This window comes from Mycteria americana, chromosome 1 (assembly GCF_035582795.1).
Source record: "Mycteria americana isolate JAX WOST 10 ecotype Jacksonville Zoo and Gardens chromosome 1, USCA_MyAme_1.0, whole genome shotgun sequence".
NCBI lineage: Eukaryota > Metazoa > Chordata > Aves > Ciconiiformes > Ciconiidae > Mycteria > Mycteria americana.
In genome coordinates this window covers 219,042,552-219,062,525 of record NC_134365.1, presented here as the reverse complement: position 1 = coordinate 219,062,525, position 19,974 = coordinate 219,042,552, and the positions used below count along the sequence as shown (strand labels likewise).

At 49.2% G+C, this 19,974-nt stretch overlaps 2 protein-coding genes across 3 annotated transcripts in view; one reads left to right on the top strand and one right to left on the bottom strand.

Moving 5' to 3' along the window:
* MYO7A (myosin VIIA) overlaps window positions 1-8,381 on the top strand; it is a 64,535-nt gene extending 56,154 nt beyond the window's left edge. The window contains exons 40-47 of one of the 2 annotated variants that reach the window (XM_075492037.1): window positions 955-1,068; window positions 1,647-1,734; window positions 2,359-2,465; window positions 3,346-3,531; window positions 4,300-4,410; window positions 6,799-6,882; window positions 7,426-7,545; window positions 8,287-8,381. In XM_075492037.1, the coding sequence (XP_075348152.1) occupies window positions 955-1,068; window positions 1,647-1,734; window positions 2,359-2,465; window positions 3,346-3,531; window positions 4,300-4,410; window positions 6,799-6,882; window positions 7,426-7,545; window positions 8,287-8,376 (900 nt within the window). In that variant the 3' untranslated portion in view covers window positions 8,377-8,381. Of the gene's footprint in view, window positions 1-954; window positions 1,069-1,646; window positions 1,735-2,358; window positions 2,466-3,345; window positions 3,532-4,299; window positions 4,417-6,798; window positions 6,883-7,425; window positions 7,546-8,286 lie in introns of both variants that reach the window. The other variant, XM_075492036.1, reaches the window with a different exon arrangement.
* Window positions 8,382-11,829: 3,448 nt separating this feature from the next.
* The window catches only part of GDPD4 (glycerophosphodiester phosphodiesterase domain containing 4), a 39,982-nt gene continuing 31,837 nt past the window's right edge, over window positions 11,830-19,974 (bottom strand). The window contains exons 10-16 of the mRNA XM_075492034.1: window positions 19,803-19,953; window positions 19,023-19,247; window positions 18,062-18,219; window positions 16,604-16,751; window positions 15,392-15,474; window positions 13,692-13,774; window positions 11,830-12,831 (exon numbers count right to left, since the gene is read on the bottom strand). Of these exons, the coding sequence (XP_075348149.1) occupies window positions 12,800-12,831; window positions 13,692-13,774; window positions 15,392-15,474; window positions 16,604-16,751; window positions 18,062-18,219; window positions 19,023-19,247; window positions 19,803-19,953 (880 nt within the window). The 3' untranslated portion in view covers window positions 11,830-12,799. The remainder of the gene's footprint in view (window positions 12,832-13,691; window positions 13,775-15,391; window positions 15,475-16,603; window positions 16,752-18,061; window positions 18,220-19,022; window positions 19,248-19,802; window positions 19,954-19,974) is intronic.

Genomic DNA, 19,974 nt, shown 5'->3' with positions numbered 1-19,974 from the left:
ACCATGATGGGGCTCCCCGGGGACTGAGCAGACTGGTAGCACTGGCAAGTAGGTAACTGAAATTATACCTTCTGACCTGAGGTGACACAGAAATCATACGTGCACTCAGGAACCTCTCATTAAACATCTTACACGCTAATAAGCCAGCTAGTTATATCAATGCCAGAGCAGATATGCATGTCCTTGCAGATACTGCTGTCTCATGCTACTGATTAGTCTTCCTGTGAGGCTCACATCTCGCTCTGCCCTTGTGCCCTTGGGCACAACTAAGTTCCTGTATTTCCAAGTGGGTTTATGCATAAAGCAGTGCACACCCATGGAAGGAAAAGGATGATTCCTCTGCAGCAGCTGTGCGTGCCCTTGTTTATCTGTAACGGAGAGTGGAGAGAACTGCTGAGATTTCTCATCACTTTGAGCATTTTTTCTACGTGACCAGCAATAAGCGTGACACTGCTTTATACACATGCATCTGTGTGAGAGCCAGTAGAAAGAGGCAATGGGGACTTCTGCACTTGAATGGGTTTGCTGTGATCCTTTTGGCCATGGCAGTCACACAGGTGGACTAGCAGAGGAGCATCAACCCTGGTACAACATGCATCTGCACCAAAGGGCTGCTGAACAGCAGCAGCACTGAGCTCCAGACTGGTCTCTTGCGGGATATGGAATATGGGTCCTGGTGGTCTGGTGGTTCAGGCTAACACAGTCATGCATGTGGTGGTCAGAAGCTTAAATTCCTTAAACTGCTATGAACTGAATCTCTTTAAGTGGGCAGAGCAAAACTGGCTGAGCATCTGCAAATGCCCCTTCCCGTGCCCAGAGCCACAATCTACAATGTCACTGATTTCATTGGTGGTGGGCACCTAAATCCCTTCATGTGTCTGAGTTCCTCAAAGAGAGAATAAAGTGGAAGTTAACCTTGAGGTAGAGGTGGTGAGGATCTTCCTTTCTTTGTAGGCATTTGAGGTGGAGTCCAGCACAAAAGCCAAGGACTTCTGCCAGAACATCTCCAACAGGCTGCTCCTAAAGTCCTCTGAGGGCTTCAGCCTCTTTGTCAAAATCTCCGACAAGGTGAGTGACCCACCCAGAGGCTGGGGTAGCCCCGAGGCACTTGGGGTGACCCACCTGCCAGTGGGTACACATTGGTGGAGCCAGAGCTATCTGCACCCTCACAGGTGAGATGCATTTCTCTGCCAGCAGTGTGACGTTTCTAAGTCAGACCCAACCTGCTACAGGTGGGATTTGCAGTCCCACAGCCCTGACTTACAGCAATCATCCCAAAGGACGGCAGGCAAAGCTCTCCTAGCCTGTTGCTGAGTCGGGTTTATAAGAAAGGACTAAGTAAGAAAAACGTGCAGCTTAGAGCTGCCTCAGGCAACTGGGAGAAATCTATGGAGATAGTCATCATGAAGGGAAATTAATTGCTCTGGTGAAACAGGAAGCTGCAATAAGGAGTAATGGGTGAAATTAGAGACAGAGCCTGCAGCAAGGTGCTGGCAGTGGCTTTCTCACGTCAGCAGTTTGTAACACATCAGCGCAACCGGGACAAAGCAGTGAGCAACAACTACAGGAGATGGGGTAATGGCCAACCCTGCCTGTGGCCTCTTGCCACTTGCTCAGCCTTTGTAACCATGTGCTGTGTCCCCCAGGTCATCAGTGTGCCCGAGGGAGATTTCTTCTTTGACTTTGTGAGACACCTGACAGACTGGATAAAGAAAGCAAGGCCAGCAAAAGATGGTAACAGTGTCTTTTCTCTATTGTGGGTCATACAGAGCCCTCCTAGAGCTCTCCAGCCTTTTCAAACAAGATTGAGCACACAGTCTGCCACGTCTGTTGGGCCACACTAGTGTGGGTGTGCTATCTGCACCAGCCCTGCGGACAGCATCTGGGAGATGACCTGTCCGGGAGCAGCAAGACCTCTGCTCCAGGGCTAGCCCTGGCCCCTGCAAGGAGCACCTGCTGGTGGGCAGCTCTCCAGGGCCGGCCCATGGGGAGGTTTCAGTGGTGGGATTCATCTCGCCTTGCTGCCCACGTCCGCAGCAGAGCTGGCTGCGGCTCCGCCAAATGTATCAGTGGCTGCAAGACCCAGGTGACTCCAGGGTGCAATTCCTCTGCATTAGACGTGAGCTTTACCATTGAAGTAGAGCCATGCGAATGAATCCAGACACTCTTTCCATTTTATGAAAGCTTTGCAAGGGAAAGATGTGGTTTTCTCTGCAAGGTCAGAGTCTTGCCAGTGCCCCTGTCCCTGCAGGTTGTGACGGCACATGGGCACCACTGGCTTGCAGGGACAGCGATCGATTGCCAGCTGATGCTCACAGCATTGCTTTGACATATCCACTCCCTGCTTCCTTTGCACAGGTATAGTGCCTTCCCTCACCTACCAAGTGTTCTTCATGAAGAAGCTATGGACCAACACAACGCCTGGAAAGGACTCGATGGCAGACTCAATCTTCCACTATTACCAGGTACTCTGGGAGCCTGCAATAGTAGTGGAGACTTGGGATGAATTAGGAATGGGTTAGAAAGACTCTGCAGATGGATGAAGTCTTGCATTAAATAAAAAGAAGTCCTGCCTTAAATAGAGCACTACAAAGAGCACTGTTGGGTTGCACGGTGAGGAGCAGCCTTCACGCACTTTAGGGTAACCAGCTCAGCTGGGATTTGGGCCAGCTGTTCTTGGGTGGGCAGCAAGAAATGGGAGAAGCTGAATGCAGAAGCATCCTGAGGGTTTTCAGCCACCTCCATTCATGGAGATGAGCTGTGACAGTCCCAGCAGTCAGGTAAGAAGTTACAGTTCTTCTGCTCTTGTTTCTTCTGGGATAGAAGAGACACCTTCATGTCCCAAAGTGCTCTCTCATGCACACATACACTCCCTGTGTTCTTGCCTGCATAAAGTGGTTATCCCAATATGACTGTATCCCTTAGTGCTTGAGTTAGTCACTTGACACATTTTCAGACACTTTGGGTAATGAGGGAACAGATTTTTAAAATTGTAAAAAAAGCAGAAAACCCATTCAATTCCAAGTGACCATTACTAGGGGTGGATTTCCTAGGATGAGGGAGGGTGAGCAAGCCTGTAGGTTCACACACTTGATAGCTAACACAGGAACCTCCCTGTGCCACATAACAGGAAACTGTTTTAGACCAGAGAGGATCTTTAAACATCTGGTGTGGTCTCAGCTGAGCAGCTGCCTCTCCACCACACTCAGCACAACCGCTACACATGTTCCCAGGGCAGAGCATCTTAGCCAGGGGCTGGAGACCTCCACAAACTCTGTTTAACATCTGAGGATGAAGGTCTGTGGTCATCCCCTCTATCTCTGACTTGTTCTTTCCTCCATGCAGGAGTTACCGAAGTACCTGCGTGGCTACCACAAGTGCACACGGGAAGAGGTCCTGCAGCTAGCGGCTCTCATCTACCGGGTGAAGTTTGAGGATGACAAGTCCTATTTTCCCAGCATTCCCAAGCTCTTGAAGGAGTTGGTGCCTCAGGACCTCATCCGGCAGCTCTCTCCAGATGACTGGAAAAGGGTAAAACCACAGCTTGAGTCATATGCCAGGCCTGGCTGGGGGAAGCCCAGCCTCTTGGGTGGCTTGTCTGATGTTCAGTGTTGAAGTGGGGCTGCCAGAATGGGTGGCCCATGTTCCTCTTGAGCCTTAGCAAGCTGCAGCCTCCCCAACATCACCAAGAGGAGAAAGCGTACATGCGTGTTCATACACGCGTGCCTTGCAGTGGGTTTTGTTTGCGCTGCACGTGGCTGTGGCCGTAGTGGCGGATGCAGCACCATACGGACACATGCTGGGAGACGGTCTCATGTAAAGGTCTGTTGTTTAAGGCAGACGACTGAGTAGAGGGGTAATTCTCCCTGCTTTACACAGGGAGAGCTGTGGCACAGGTACAGACAGGTCTAAAGCCATAAAATAACATAGGTGGCTCAATGCCAAGAAAAAGTCTTATAAGTCCTTTCTGTTTCCTGGGACTTGAACTCAGCCATATGCCTAACTAGTGAGCTATCGGCTTCTCTGGGTTGAAGGTCTCTCAGTCTCCTCTGCTGCATAAATTGGAGGATCAAAACTGACAATCCTTTTAATGGAGTCACCAGCACAGCTCATCTAAAGAAAGAAGGACTTGCCTTGGTTCTAGGCCCTGCTCCAGTGACCAGCCAGCATTTTTGTGAAGTATTCATTGGAGCAGAGACTAGAACCAACCGTCTTTGTGGGACTGATGCTCCTTCCCTGCAAACATCCCTGGCGCTAGGCAGTGCAAACCCTCCAGCTATGTTGTGTTCTCTGTTGCAGTCCATCGTGGCATACTACAATAAGCACGCGGGCAAAACAAGAGAAGAAGCCAAACTTGCCTTCCTAAAGATTATCTTCAAGTGGCCTACGTTCGGATCAGCATTCTTTGAAGTGAAGGTACCTGCCCTTCTTGGGGGTTCTCTGGCAGCTTTGAGCCAAGGTCAGGAGCCCCGTATCACAGAGGGGTTCCAGGTATACAGGGTTGTCCCAGTGTCTGGACCAGACTGGGACAACCCTGATGAAGCAGGGAAAGGGTGTGAGACTCTCCGTCAGTAAAGGGCCCATATGCTCATTTGTTGCTGCCCTGAGTCTTTACACAGACAGAGGAACTGTAGTTTCAGCATATCTCAGTCATTGGGTCTATACTCACAGCTGTGCAGATGAAGAGCCAAGAGCAATTTTCTGTTTTGTCGAGGCAAAGGGGAACGTGCAGTTTTCCAAGGGACGTGTCCGCATGCACATGAACCAAATCCAGACCACCCACCATGGCACCAGGCATCAAAGGCAGTAGAGGCCAGTAGTCATGAAGTCTGTCCAAGTACTCTGGACATCTTATTGCAACTCCCTCTTCTCAGTGACCACACAGTGAGCCTGGGCTGGAAACAAGTTGCTGAAAAAGTTGCAGGAAAGGCAGGTCCTGCTTGACCAACCTGATCTCCTTCTATGATAAGGTGACCCGCCTAGTGGATGAGGGAAAGGCTGTGGATGTTGTCTATCTAGACTTCAGTAAAGCCTTTGACACGGTTTCCCACGGCATTCTCCTGGAGAAACTGGCTGCTCATGGCTTGGACGGGTGTACTCTTCGCTGGGTAAAGAACTGGCTGGACGGCCGGGCCCAAAGAGTGGTGGTGAATGGAGTTTACTCTGGTTGGCGGCCGGTCACAAGCGGTGTTCCCCAGGGCTCTGTGTTGGGGCCAGTTCTGTTTAACATCTTTATCAATGATCTGGACGAAGGGATCGAGTGCACTCTCAGTAAGTTTGCAGACGACACCAAGTTGTGTGGGAGTGTTGATCTGCTGGAGGGTAGGCAGGCTCTGCAAAGGGACCTGGACAGGCTGGATCGATGGGCCGGGGTGAATTGTATGAGGTTTAACAAGGCCAAGTGCAAGGTCCTGCACTTGGGCCACAGCAACCCCATGCAACGCTACAGGCTTGGGGAAGAGTGGCTGGAAAGCTGCCTGGCAGAGAAGGACCTGGGGGTGTTGGTTGACAGCCGCCTGAATATGAGCCAGCAGTGTGCCCAGGCGGCCAAGAAGGCCAATGGCATCCTGGCTTGTATCAAAAATAGCGTGGCCAGCAGGACTAGGGAAGTGATTGTGCCCCTGTACTCGGCACTGGTGAGGCCGCACCTCGAATACTGTGTTCAGTTTTGGGCCCCCCACTACAAGAGGGATATTGAGGTACTGGAGCGCGTACAGAGAAGGGCAACGAAGCTGGTGAAGGGTCTGGAGCAGAAGTCTTATGAGGAGCGGCTGAGGGAGCTGGGACTGTTTAGCCTGGAGAAAAGGAGGCTGAGGGGAGACCTCATCGCTCTCTACAACGACCTGAAAGGAGGGTGTAGAGAGGTGGGGGTCGGTCTCTTCTCCCAGGTAACAAGGGATAGGACAAGAGGAAATGGCCTCAAGTTGCGCTAGGGGAGGTTTAGACTGGATATTAGGAAATTTTTCTTCACCGAGAGGGTTATCAAGCATTGGAACAGACTGCCCAGGGAAGTGGTTGAGTCGCCATCCCTGGAGGTATTTAAAGGACGTTTGGATGAGGTACTTAGAGACATGGTGTAGTGGTGATTTTTGGCAGTGTTAGGTTTATGGTTGGACTCGATGATCTTAAAGGTCTTTTCCAACCTATATGATTCTGTGATTCTGTGATTCTGTGAAATGACTCATCAGTTCCTTGAACTTGGGCACCTCTTTTTCTGCCATGTCCATATTAGATGGCATAAGGGATCTGATTATATCCTGTGATTTTTCCACCACAAGTGACTTGGTAGCCAAGAAATCTGTGGCAGGGCCAGGAGCTGAGCCCCTATCCCCTGTGCCCTACCTCAACAATGGAACAAATTGAAGGTCCTCCTGGCACAGGGCTGGGAGAAGTGTTTACCAGCAGGAACAAAACTGAATGTAAAGATCCGAAGGGGACAGAGCAGTGTAGTCTTGGCCTGGAGGTCCACAGCAGCAGGCATGAGGAGGAGCAGAGGGACTGGAGGGGAAAGGAGATGTCTGGGGTTTGCCAGCCTGTCACAGCTCTTCCTTGCCAATGGCAAGGAACTAAATGCTGTCAGCGACTCACCTACTGGTTATCATGCATTTAGGAGATCTGTACTTGACTAGACAGCCCTGACTATTGCTGGTACCTTAATGAGCTTGATGTTTATCTTTAAAGGATAAAGCAGTTAATGGGCCACCAAATGCTGGCAGGTGAAGACAGGGAGAGAGGAAACAGGAAGGGGTCTGATTTTGCATGACACATCCCCTAACCAGTTCATCTCATCTCCAACAGCAAACTACAGAGCCAAATTATCCAGAAATCCTTCTAATTGCCATCAATAAGCATGGAGTCAGCCTCATCGATCCCAAAACCAAGGTAAGCAAAACTGAGGTCTTCACCAGATGCTCCTGAGCCCACTCCCCAACCCCTCCCAGAGGTCATCCCGAAGAACATGTTCTTCAGAACTTCAGGAGTTCTCATTAAACCTAGTTAGAAAGGCTGGATAGCCAGAAAAGTTTCTGGAGGCAGAAATTCATTGTTGCACAGAGCCAGCCCAGCCTTTTTCAAGAGGAGATGGACTGGGAGCATCAACTGTCAGGGCCCTGTAACTGGAGGATGCACACACTCCTTCCTTAATACTTTCACAGACATTAGGACAGGAGCTGGAGTAAATGAGCTCCTAGTAGTTACTTCCACCAGCCACATGGTCATTCTAGTACAGCAGTCCTCCACAAGCACTGGAGGATCCAGAGTCTTGTATCTCACTGCCATTCCCATGAGGCCATGGTACAGTCTCATCTCAGTAGACATCCTTGGTCTGCTTTGATGGAAAGTGAACAAGGATATGAGAGGTCCCCGCAGCCCTTCATGAAAGTTGAGGCTCTCGCGTGTTGAGTGTCAGTCTTGTGTTCCCACCAGGATATTCTCATCACTCACCCCTTCACCAAGATCTCCAACTGGAGCAGTGGCAACACATACTTCCATATAACCATTGGCAACCTGGTGAGAGGAAGCAAGCTGCTCTGCGAGACGTCCCTGGTAAGGAGTGTTAAAGATTACTGGGCACAGTTAAACCAAATCCTGACTTTGGCAGGCAAAATTAAATGCTTCCAGCAAATTGTGTTTCAGGAATTCTCTGGGCTGAAAGTGGTCTATTAAAAGAGTCCCAGATGTGTTTTTTCCTTCTGGATTTTCCATGGCTGTGCTCAATGGATCAGGGCTCTCACCTGGTCCATCATCCAACTTACGAGCAAGCCTGAGGTGCTTGGGACGTTGCCATCTCAGGAGCATGAGGCACTGCTCCCTGTCACTGGACTGAAAAGCATATTAAAGCAGATGTGGGCTCAGGGTGTACTCGAGCCCTTTTACCAAGATCCTTTGCCCAGCTTGTCCCTAGTAACAGTCACAGCATCAAACCTCCTCCTAGACTACCTTAAACCCAAAGCATGAAGGATAAAAATTCCTGCTGGATTGTTATTAATTGAGGCATACAGGATTTTGTTGGCCATTTGAAAATCCAGTTCCCATCCAAAGCTCCTTACGTCCTTAGCCTCAACAGCATCCTGGGACAGTAAGTTCCTCCATCTCAACACTGCAAATTATGTTTGGACTGTGTTCCTTGTGGTGGTATCATTTCACCCAAGGAGAATGGTGGAACAGGTCAAAATCTACCTGAAAACTTGGAAGTCAACAACTGGTAGCCATTGCGTTCAGGAGGCACGAGCCAGAGACTGTAAACTGTGCTCTAAAGGCAGGTAACGTCTTCTCTCTCCTCCTCAGGGGTACAAGATGGATGATCTTTTGACCTCATACATCAGCCAGATGCTAACAGCTATGAGCAAACAGAGGAGTGCAAAGGGTAGCAAGTGAACTGCAAGAAGCCACTGGCAGGTGGCCATGGGGCTAATTCACCAGCTGAGGCCTGTGGGATACCCGTGCAGCTGGGGGAGAACCTTTGCCTCCCAGATGTGGAAGATGAGCCGAACACCATCAGGGAGTTCGCTGGACTCTGACTTTGAGGGCTCAAATCCCACCTCCCCTTCCAGCGAAGACGACTATCTCTGACCTCCCGTTCTCCCTCCCCACCCTGCACCCCGACTCCATCTGACACCTCAAAGGTTTCCAGGGGACACCACTGCTCTCAGACAGTGACTGAGCAAAGACACTCCAGCAGGAGGTTTGCCTGAACCCAATGGTTGGCATCGCAAAGGCTCTTGAAAGAGGATTTGTGTGTGTGTGTGCGTGTGGCTTGTTTTGGTTTGGTTTGTTTTTTTCTTAAGTAAGAGAGAGCTATCGGGATGCTAACAGCTTTTGGTGAGGTTATGGGCATTTCAGGTTTGAAGAGCAGTAACAGAGCCCCGATCCATGCTGGAAAGCTATCCAATGAACACTGCAGGGCTTGGTTTTTGATATTAGAAAAGAATACGTTGTGTTCTTAAGAAGGACAGAAAGAAAAAGCAGGCTGGGAGGAGCACATTTTAACTAGGAATCAGAATAAACAAACTACTGATCGAACAGGCTAGAGTGCAATGCTGGAAATATTTAAAGAACAAATTTTAAAGTTTTGTTTCTTCTTCTATTTATTTTTTAAAATACTAAAAAGGAAAAAAAAATCCTGCATTTCGTGCCGGTATCTGGACGCTGACTCGGGGCTGAGGGCGACCTGCAGGACAATCCCTCGCCCGGGGATTCCCCCAGAGCCGTGACTGCTGGAGGCTGCGTAAGGCACATCTTTCCCAACGTATGGGCTCAGCTGGAAGTGAAGCTTGGAAGACGCATTATCTCCTTTTGCCCCCTGTGTCTAGGCAAATTAACCCTAGGAGGATCTTTACTGCAAGCTTCAGTATGGATGTAGGGGTTTTGAAGTCCCCACACTTGGAAGACTGAGGCCGAGCCTGTGTTGAGCTGTGATTCAAACACGGCCTTGGCCATCAGGGTTGGACAGAGCTAATGATTTTATTGTGCTTTTATGTGTGTTGCTGTATAAAACGTCTCTGAGTCCCAGCTGGACCTGAACCACTCACAGCGAGGGCAGGCCCTTGATTTCAGTGGGCTTTTCTCCATCTTTGGTTGGCTGTACTAATCTGCTGGCTGGTTGTCCCGTCTTCTGCCCAATGCCATGCAGTGCGGACCAGCCTGCTTTGGAGCACAGATGGGACCCGCCAGCAGAGAGGAGACTGAAGCCATGTTGTGACTGGGGGGGATGCAGAGGAAGGAGCCTGGGGTGCCTTTCCAAAATCCAGGCTTCAAAGGAGCACGTGCCTGGGCGTGTGGCAACAGGAGGGGTGAGAATTGTCCACCAAGTCCTGGTGCTGGCATCACTAACACTGAACGGATGTGGGAGACCTCTCTTGGTCCTGTGCATTGGGCTGAGTGTGGCTGCTTTCATACAAGTCCATATTGTATGGTGTTGTGTGTTGTTCTGTTAAGCTCACTGGGCTCTGTCGCCCAACACCATGGCGTGCCAGGCAGTCAGCAGCACTCCCTACCAGACCTCAAGGACCATGACATCTGACTGGGATGCAGCAGTGACTTGGGACCTTGGTTCCTCCACCAAAGCGAATGAGATGCTGCATGGAGACATCCACCAGCCAGACAGGGCTGCTAGGAGATCACCTTCCTCCACCGTCCCCCTACTCAAGGCACTCTGGTGATGGGAGCATGGTTACACCAGCCAAGGCTACGTTGGGAGCCAAGCTGCCTTCCCACCATCCATCTCTGATGCTTCTCTCCCCTCCCCAGCTGCCATGATCCAGCTGTCCCAGGGATCCCACCTGTCCTTAGACACGTTCCCATCATCCCCACCACCACCACTGCTTTCGTGAGTTTCCAGCCAACCCTACCTCCCACAGCACGCTCGGTAGATGATGCAGCATAGCAATGTTTTCCAGCACTGTCCTGGGCCAACTTTCCCCTGCCACCACCCTTGTCCCTCCACTCACAGTTCTGTCAGCCTCCCACGCACCCCACCGTTTTGGGGGGTTCCGGGACTCTGTGTGCGTGTGCCTGTGTGTCATATGTATTAGCGTCTGCTGGCCTCTTTGTATTCACACCAAACGATGTAACATGAAAAACATATGTCCAAGTGATATACTCTAATTAAAAAGCATCAAGTGTTTTGTGGGAGGCTGTTCTGCACTGCGCGGTTGTGGTGGTGTCTCCATGGGGAAGGGTAGGCTCAGGGCTCCCAGGTCCTCGTTGGGCACAAGACTTCTCCTTGCAGGGTGGGACTCCTGGTGAGAGTATCCAGCAATGGGGAGCAAATCATCAGTATGCCCGGACTGGAAATTAAGTGAAATCTTTTCTTTTTGGGTAAAAACCAGTGGGGCCTGGGGAGTCTCCATTGCTTATCCTCTAAGACAAGGGCTGGTTCCTCCACAAAGGCCAGTTTTGAGCTGAATCACTGGATGTAGGAAGTATTGGGTGAACAGTTTGCGTGTGGGAGTCAGACTACCAGCCACGTGCTTAACGGTGTTGCCAGACCCTGCTAGCTGTGAAGCAGCAAAAATAGTAGCTGAGATGTGACAGGGCAAATAGTAGCTGAGATGTTGCAGGAGACCACAGGTCTAATTGGCCAGGCTCTACCGGACAAGGCTGCTGAGGATGAGGAAGGTAAGTACGGGCAGACATCACTGCATAATGACCAAGCAGCAGCTAGATACATGGATGAAGGCGCATTGAGGTGGCTTTTCCTAATACATATTAAAAGTCATGACTGGAAGACCACAGCTTGCCCCAGCCAAGTCCCTCACCTGGACACCAGGGGACAGGCTGAGGACCCCATGGTGCATACCACTGCTCAACCCACACACTCTCCACCTCCTATTTTTGCTGCTCACATACCTCCACGAGTGGTACCCACAAAAAACTGTGAACCAGCTATGGATGCAGGGCATGGGGAGGAGGTTTAACACCATCAGTAGCATCCTATCCCCATGCTTCATAGATCTGGAGCTGTTCTACGCCAATCCACCAGCCCTTTAGCCCTTTTCCAAAGGCAGATGCTGCCTTTTTGTGTTTCTAGCCTCCAAAATACGCCAAAATTGCAACTTGGAAAGGTTTGAGTGCTTCTCAGCACAGCTAACTCTGAAACCTAATGCTTCCCTGTCACAATTCACTTGTGATAGCTTTATTTAGCAAAAACACTGACCTGCATGAGGCTCATGTATGAGAAAATGTCTGTACCCTGATTCAGGTAAAGACTACTATTTTCTTCCCCTTTCCCAGTTTGCTGAAATAAGAACAAAACAGGAGAGGAGAGCTAAAATGTATTTAAAACAGCACTTGCAATTTACAAAAAATGTGTTCTTCTTATCTGTTCAAGTAGAAATTTATGGCTTAAACCTGGGAGATGCTCACATCTCCCTTGCAGAGCAGGGCATAGACCCCCTTCCCCCTGTGTGCCAGGAGCCACTGGGAGAAATGAAAATCAGAATAAATCCCAGGGTGCAGAGCAGGTATACAGATCTTTCCAAGGGAAAAGCAAACAGGACACTTGGTGGGATCAATTCACATGCAGCTCAGTCCTTCTGAAGAAAAGTGTTGCACTCCTCGCCATAGTCCCAGTAGCTACATGGCCAAGGCACGAAAAAGTCCTTCAGCACCCATGGGAAGATATGCCCTTGCCCACAGCCAAGGGGAAAAGACTGTCCTGTTAGGTTCTATGGCAGGGCAAGAGTGGGGAAAAGGAAAACCTAAGCTGCCCTTGCCTGCTTTATAGAAAGGTATGGACCCTAGTGACCCAGCCAGCAGCACTTGACCATCGTGGTGGGGCTTGTGTGGAGGGGAGGAGACCTGCAAGGAGGGAGGGAGTGTGTGGAGAGGAGGCTGGTCTGACAGGAGATATGTGGGCAGCTGAGAACGAGGAGGACTGGAGGATGCTCAGATGTTTGCAGCATGTGTAAAGCACAGCTGTGGAAACAGAGGGCTTACGCACGGCAGGAGGGATTGCAGGATGATTGCCCTGTGGGATGCCAATGGTCTCAGAGGTAAATGGTGGCTCCCATGTGGTTGCTGCATTTCACCATGGTGCACAGCTTCTTCATGGCTGCAACTCCATCTGTGCTCCCCTACACCCCCGGGATCCCTGCCAGGCATGAGATTGTGAGGAAAACTGTAGGAGAGGTGCTCGGTGCTCATCTCTGGCAGGGTCACAGAGGCAAATGGCTCCTCCTCACCAGGAGGATCTGAGCCCCCCAGCTGGCCCCCTTGGCAGGTTGGTGTTTGCATTGCAGGGAAGGGTCTGCTCTCCAGTCCTCATCAAGATGGCAGGTCTGTGTCCCCTCCCTGCCTGTCAGGTCATGACGGCAGGCATGTCGCTGAGCTCTGGAAAAGGGGACACACAGTGAGCTACCAAAACATCTGCAGTTGTTTTGCCAGCCGTCGTGAGCAAACAGAACCTGGCTGAAAATGTGTGCAGCCCAGGTTGGGTCATTTTGTCTCGATGACAGAGCTCCACGGGTGCAGAAACCTCGTGCATGGGAGGGTCCCCAGCCGATCCCACCTGCCTTGCAGACCCAAGAGTGCTCAGCACCTCTGGGCTTTTTTCACAGCATCGCAGAGTAACTCATGTTGGAGGGGATGTCTGGAGGTCTCTGCCCCAACCTGTGCTTGAAGCAGGGCCAATTAGATCGGGCTGCTCAGGGCTTTGAACGTCTCTGAGGGTGGATATTCCCCCCCTGTCTGGGCTGCTGTTCCAGTATCTGGCCACCCTCACAGGGAAGATTTCTTTTTTTTCTCTTTATATCTAGTCAAAATTTCCAAGGTTGCAGCTTGTGCTGTTGTCACTGTGCATCCAAGAAGCATCTGGCTCCATCTTCTCTACATCCTCCCATTAGATGGTTGCAGTGATAAGATGCCCCTTGACTTTCTGTCCTGCTGTGCAAACCCAGATCTCAAATGCCCCATCCTCCAGCTTAGTGGCCCCACTGAGCTCACTCCCATCTGTCACCATCTGTTTGGTACTGGGGAGCCTGAACTGGACCCAGTGCCTAGACGTGGCCTCACCAGTGCTGAACAAAGGGGAGGAACCACTGCCACCTGCACCCTTACTGAGACAACCCTGGATGCCTCTATCCTTCACCGCAACATGGGCACCGATCACCAACCCATCCATCAGGACCCTGGTGGTCCCACGGAGATGGCCTGAGCAGGATGAGGCTCCCAGCTCTCCTTGCCCTACTCACCTGTCCTGAACTTGTTGTAGGTGCCGCTCTCCAGCATCGGGCCACCATCATGGGCACAGCAGGAGAAACTCCGCTCTCGCCACCTGCGTGGGGTAAAGCACCTGGGTGAGGCCACCGTTTGCTGTGGTTCCCCTCGCAGCTCCCTGGTGCCCTGGACACCTTTTTTCTACTTTGTCAGGGCAGGAACTGCCTTGCTATTTTGGGATTTCCTCAGGTCCTTACCGAGAAGGGACTCCAGTGCATGCCTGTGATGTCTAATCATTCACACTTCATATGTGCAACAGCATTTTGAAGGCAACTTTGTGACTAAGCCCTGTTTTCTAAGAAATATTTAAGAGCTCAAAAGCCCCAGAAAGGTTTGCAGCCACTAGTTCCTAAGCAGCCAGGGAAATTTAAAAATTGTGATTTTGGTGCATTCATAAACCCAACAAACAAGACCACAGAGGGCTCTCAGGCATTGCTGAGGAGGGCTTGAATGCCCTTGCTGCAATGCCAGCCCAGAAGAGGTTGTTATTTGACTGGATCAGAAGCATCTGCAGTGCCTTGGGAAACGCACACACAACATGAACAGGACCCTGGAGGAGACAGGCATGGGAAGGTCTGACGGTGGTGGTGATGCAGGGGTGATTGCGAACGACCCTGCAACCTGCAGCCTTGAAAGCAAGGTGAAAGCTGCTAAAGTAGGACCTGAGGAAGGACTGCTGAGAGCAGGGCAGGGTGAGAGGGGAAGAAAGGGAAGGAGCTACTTTGCCTTGGGAAGGGAAAAGCCTGGATGGCCAGCAAACATGCCTGTACAGCTGCTAGTTCATCACCTGGCCGTACTGCTACTAATTCATTTCTCCGCCATCCCAGAGCAAAATCAGAGCTGCTACCCTTTCCTATGCCAAAGCAAATCATGGTTACAAGCAATGCAGACTGCTCACCCAGCAGCTTCCCGAAGTTTCCCCTTGCTGTCACCTGCAGCACCCCTGCAGAAAACACCCCTGGGCTGGCTGGTCTGGTCCTTCCACCCATCCACAGCTGGCCAGCTGAAGAGCTGAGCCCAGCACCTCCTGCTTTCCTTGGTCACCACTGGGATAAGAACACAGGCAAGTTCCTCATCCAACCGTGGCAGAGCAAGTTCGTCATCCAACCGACCCAACCTGCTGGAGTGAGCCTCTCCTGTGAACTCCAGATTTCCCAATTATTAAACAGAGGCAATATCGGATGGCATGAGAGGAAACAAAATGTAGTGTCTGTGACACACTTGGATATTTTGATCTGAGAGGATGGATTTCCTCAGGGCCTCTGGCATCTGCAGACAGAGAGACACGGGGTGCTCAAATATTGATGTTGAGAGCTTTCCTCCTAAGTCAGTCCAATGCAACAGTGTCTAAATAGTAATAATAGAAAAATCATTCCCTTTCTCAGCCCATCAGCTTTGATAACCGGTTTATGTTGCTACTGTAAATCCACCAGGTCTCCACTGAATCCTGACAATAGACAATGCCTGAGCTACCAAAACGGAAAGGGAAAATGAGAGGAAGCAGGAGCAGCAGAGAAGCTTTTGGAGACTTTCAGTGCTTTCTTCTAGTTCCTGAAGGGAAAAGAAATGTTCTCAAAAGTAGTTTTAACCCTTCAGATCACCTGAAAGTATCCTTCTTCCCTCCACCTGGTGCAAAAGATCAGATTAGCATGGCCATTAGCAACTTGGTAGTTACCAGTGCAGAGCAAAGATGAGTGAGATGAGGAGCACAGAGGTCAGATCTGTCAGGATCCACATGATGTTGTACTGCTGCGGAGTCTGGAAGAGAACAACAGAGGATATGTCCACCACCAAGGACCCCGAGATATGCAAAAAAGTTCCTCAAACTTTCTTGCTGCTTGACTACGGCAATTCTGCTGTCTGGTGTGCATGTGCAGTAACATCTCTCAGGTGCTTAAAGCATTTGGTGGCATTTCAAACTGGCCACCCCTCCAGTGGGTGTTGGTGCCAAATCATCACCTCTCATAAAAGCAGATCTGCTGGGTGGCCAAGAAGACTGGATCACATCACAGTGAATATAACAGGGACCTCTTGTTTGAACAGGCAGGCCCTTTAGTTCTCTCTGCTTCCCTCCAACGTTAACGTCAACTGGTGGCATCTCATTTTCACTGGCAAAATTGTCCTATAGTGAACACCACAGAGGATCTGGGGTGGCTCCTGCTTTAAGTCTAAGAGCATCTGAAGATTCATCCTTAGACTGGACCTCCACCCACCCTCAGAATGCACAGAAACACTGCAGTTTTCTAGATGGGAGCATCATAGAAATCTAATTCAAGAGTGTGAAGCCAGTTATTCAAAGTAGTAACCTTCAGGCTGCAGGGACCCTGGTCGGACCAGTGCCCCAGGTGCTCCTTAGCCCTACAGGTTGTCCAAGGCAGAATAGGAAATATACAAATTATGTGAAAAAAACTCCTCCCAGCAAGGAAGGGTTATTTCTATGGGTTTTTTCCCTTGGGCTTGTGGCACCAGACCAAGTCTGAGAAGGGTGGTGGGAGGCCCTGGGAAATGAGGAACTTCTGATATCAATAAAGTGCTTCAAAAACCTAGAAATGGAAATTCTCTTGCATCAGCTACATGTACCCTCAAAGGCCCTTCCTTTCTCCCCACACAAGTCTCAATATGACTTCTTTTCCGTCATCTCAAGGTTTAAGTTGCAAATCCTAACAAGCAGGGCACTTCCACCTGGGCCAAGAGAAAAGAGGAGAAGGGTATGGTGATACCTGGAGTGGCTCACAGGTGCCAGGTAAGCCAGGTTTCAACTCAAGTCCTTTTCATGCAAAGAGTCATCTCCTTTATCCATGCATGAACTGGCCCATAGTCTCCAAAGGTAACCATGAACATCCCAGCCCTACCTCCTATCCCTGGGAGGGGGAGGATTTTCACTTACCATGAGGAAGAGTGGCTGGCTGAGATTCTTCAGTGTGTGGACGGCATTGGTGGTCACAGAGTGTGCCCCAGAGCACCACGCCAGGGAGAAAAGCCATGGCTCATTGACCACATAGAAGTTGGTGGTGATGTTTGCCTCAGCATATTTCCTTTAAAAGACCAAAAGGCAATAGCTTTTGTTAAGAAAAGCAAGGAGGTTAGTACTTCCTTTCAGGTGAATCAAGGAGAAACGACAATTGTCTGTAGGAAAGGCTTGCTTTAGGACCTAAATAAAGAATAGAAATGAAGGCCAACCAGCCAATAATTAATCATTCACAATTGGCCAATACAGAATACCTGATCCACTGGAGGCAAATGCAGTTAAAACATCCAAAAGGTCAAACCTTTGCTCGCCTCTCTGCCATATGGATCAATGTAATGATGTGTTTGTAATCTCTCAATAGTGTGTTTGAAACCACCTTGAAGCTGGCTACTCATATTTGTTATGTTCGCAGCATCAGCTGGTCACTTGTCAAGTTCTTCTAAGCTATTAAGACTTAACATGAAGTGAGACCATTCTCTGTATAATGATAAGGGAACGTATCGTCAGTCTCAGTATTTGTAAATCTACCTAGGATCTACCCAGGATTTACCTAAATGGATCTACTTAGGATTTTAAATTCTGTGAAAATTATCACTGAGAAAACATGAACATTACTCTCAGCTAAAGGATTAAACTTTTTTTTCCTTCTTTTTTTTTAGATTAGATTTCAGTGTTTTTGTGCACAGGAAAGAGCAAAAAAAATCTTATTTACAAAAGGAGAGCTGGACAGGTAAGACTTGTTTTTTCCTTTTTTTTCTTTTTTTTTTTTTTTTAATATATGAGAGAACCATTTTGGAAGCTTCTGCAATGAATGTGGAGCCCTCCATTGCAGAGGTGACATTTTCAGTGTGTCACAAGCAATGGAGTACTGGTATCAACAGAGACAAGACATGAAGTCTCCAAAACACCAGCTACAAGAGGGTGATGGTCTCTTAACACAGCATTTCACACACACACTGATGTTTGTGGAAGAACCACGGGAGGTTAGATAGTTGTTCATTCTCCATGATTCAGTGTTGGTGGGACTGGGGATGGCATGAAGAGAAAGACAAGAAACCAAATCTACAAGAAATCTGAGTAGAAATTATTCTACTCAGAAGATCCTCAGATACTGGTCAAGTAAATATGGACTTGGGGGCAGGGGGATGTAATTACATATGCCACCTCTTGGCCACACACAGGGTCAACAGTAGGAGTGAACTGCAGTCCTTCACCTCCAAAATGCAACAGAGATTGTCTCTTGATCTAAAGGAGCTCTTCCCAAAATGCTATAGATCCTGGAGCTGGTCACTGGAGGGAGACATTGCCACACGCATGAGGCAAAAGTACACCAGACGCAGTCCACCGGCTCTACTTGGGGCTGAAACTGCAACCTACCGGATATCTTCACTGGACATTTCAGTATAGGCCAGATTCAGTTTGACAATATTGTCCATCAATAGGTCTTCAACCGGGGCCTTACTGCCCATTGTCTGCTGAAACCCAGGAGCAACAGACTGAACAAAGGACCTCATGTCGTTCTCCAGCCATAGGACCTGCAGGCAACAAGAGGACCCGGTAAATTCCCAATGGACTTACTCATATGCCCTGCCCTTCACACAAACCCAGTAAAGATAAGGTCTTGAGGAGTTTAACCCAGCCTGTCAAATGATGCATTTCTTTCAACGATCAAAGAACATTGGGATGCAGGGTTAAAACGTGCAAGTCGCTTTCATCAAGAAATAAGCATTCACTGTTCCTTGCTTATCAACTTGAAATCAGTGAGTACGTTTCACACAGCCCAACAAAAGATGTGGTGTTTGACATGGATGAAAAGACAGCTTTGGTTTATGGGAAAGGCAACAGAAAATATTCTGTTCTCCCATTCTCCCAGCATGGGAGAAGAGAACTTCAGCAGATACAAATCAGCGTAACTCCCCAGACATCAATGGATACGTAACCTGATCCATATGGATTTAGCATCCATCCCAAGCAGGGAATTGCCTGGGGCAGGAGGAAGGCAATGAAGGCTCCCAGCTCCATATATTTTAATTTAAGCCAGGAGTTTCTATGCAATATATAAAATAAGCATGGGCGGCAGGGCTGCCAATTATTGCAATGATGAAAGGGTGCCGTCTGGGGACTGAGGCATTAGCTAGTATATACACTGCCTTATTTCCCTGTGCTGCTGTAGGGTTACACCGCTTTGTACCCAGTGACTATACTCCAAATGATGCCTCTTACGACAAGTGAAATGCAAGGGGCCAGACTCTATGCAAGCGAAATCATGCAGGGTATGACCCCAAAGTACCAATCTGGAGAGCAAGAAAGGGGACACAGAGGAGCGAGGCCACCCTACCAGATGGGGTCTAATCCCCGACTCGTTGAGGATGACTTCCAGGGTTCTGTTGATCCACGAGTTCCTGTAAGGATGTTTCTCTGGAGGGCGGTAGAGATCAAATATCACAACTTTATTCTGACTGTCTGCGAGGCGCAAGAAATTACTTAGCTTGTAAATTGACTGATTCATTGCCTGGTTTTGATCTGCCCTTGACAGTGAGCCCATGCATGAAAATGGTTTGTCCTAGAAATAAACAGATATAAAAAAGGAAATCAATCAGGCAGTCACCTCTGGGAGTCAGCTGCATGAAAAAACTCGTATCTCTAAGAGGGAAAAAGTCTGACTTTTAGGTGACTCAGTAGATGAGGATATTTTATTTTACTTAGCTCTTCTACCTGGGAAACAAGGGAAATTAACCTAGGCTGTGATGACACTGCTTCTGGGACCTAAATTGTGTAGTTCACAGCTAGCTCTGCTGTGCTTCTCTGTCCCACCATGTTAGCTGTGACTGTTATACACAGCACCTTGCACAAGTAGCTGTTGTCTTCTTCCTCTAGACCATGTGTTCTGCTTCTGCCATGATAAGGAGCCACAAGAACACCCACCAGCCAATTGTTATAGGTCTCCTAAGCCTAAAGGCCAACTGGACAAAGCAAGGAGACCCCAAATGAAGGATTTCTACTGACTTCTTTGAGTTTTGGTTCAACCAGTAGTTCCTCTCCTAACATTCATGCTATTAAGTAGTAGCCAGCTGGTGTCTCTTCTACACTGAGTTGATGATAGTCCTTTACAGCTTACCTTAAGGAACCATGTTCCAGCATTCAACTCCTGCAGGATATCCCAGGAGAATAACGCAGCATTTTGAGCCGTGTCATTGGGGTAGACCTCCTTGATGTTAGTTGTCCTCCTCAAGGTGCTGTCATGCATGAGGAAAGGAATCCCATCGTAGCTGTTGGAGAGCAAGCATTCA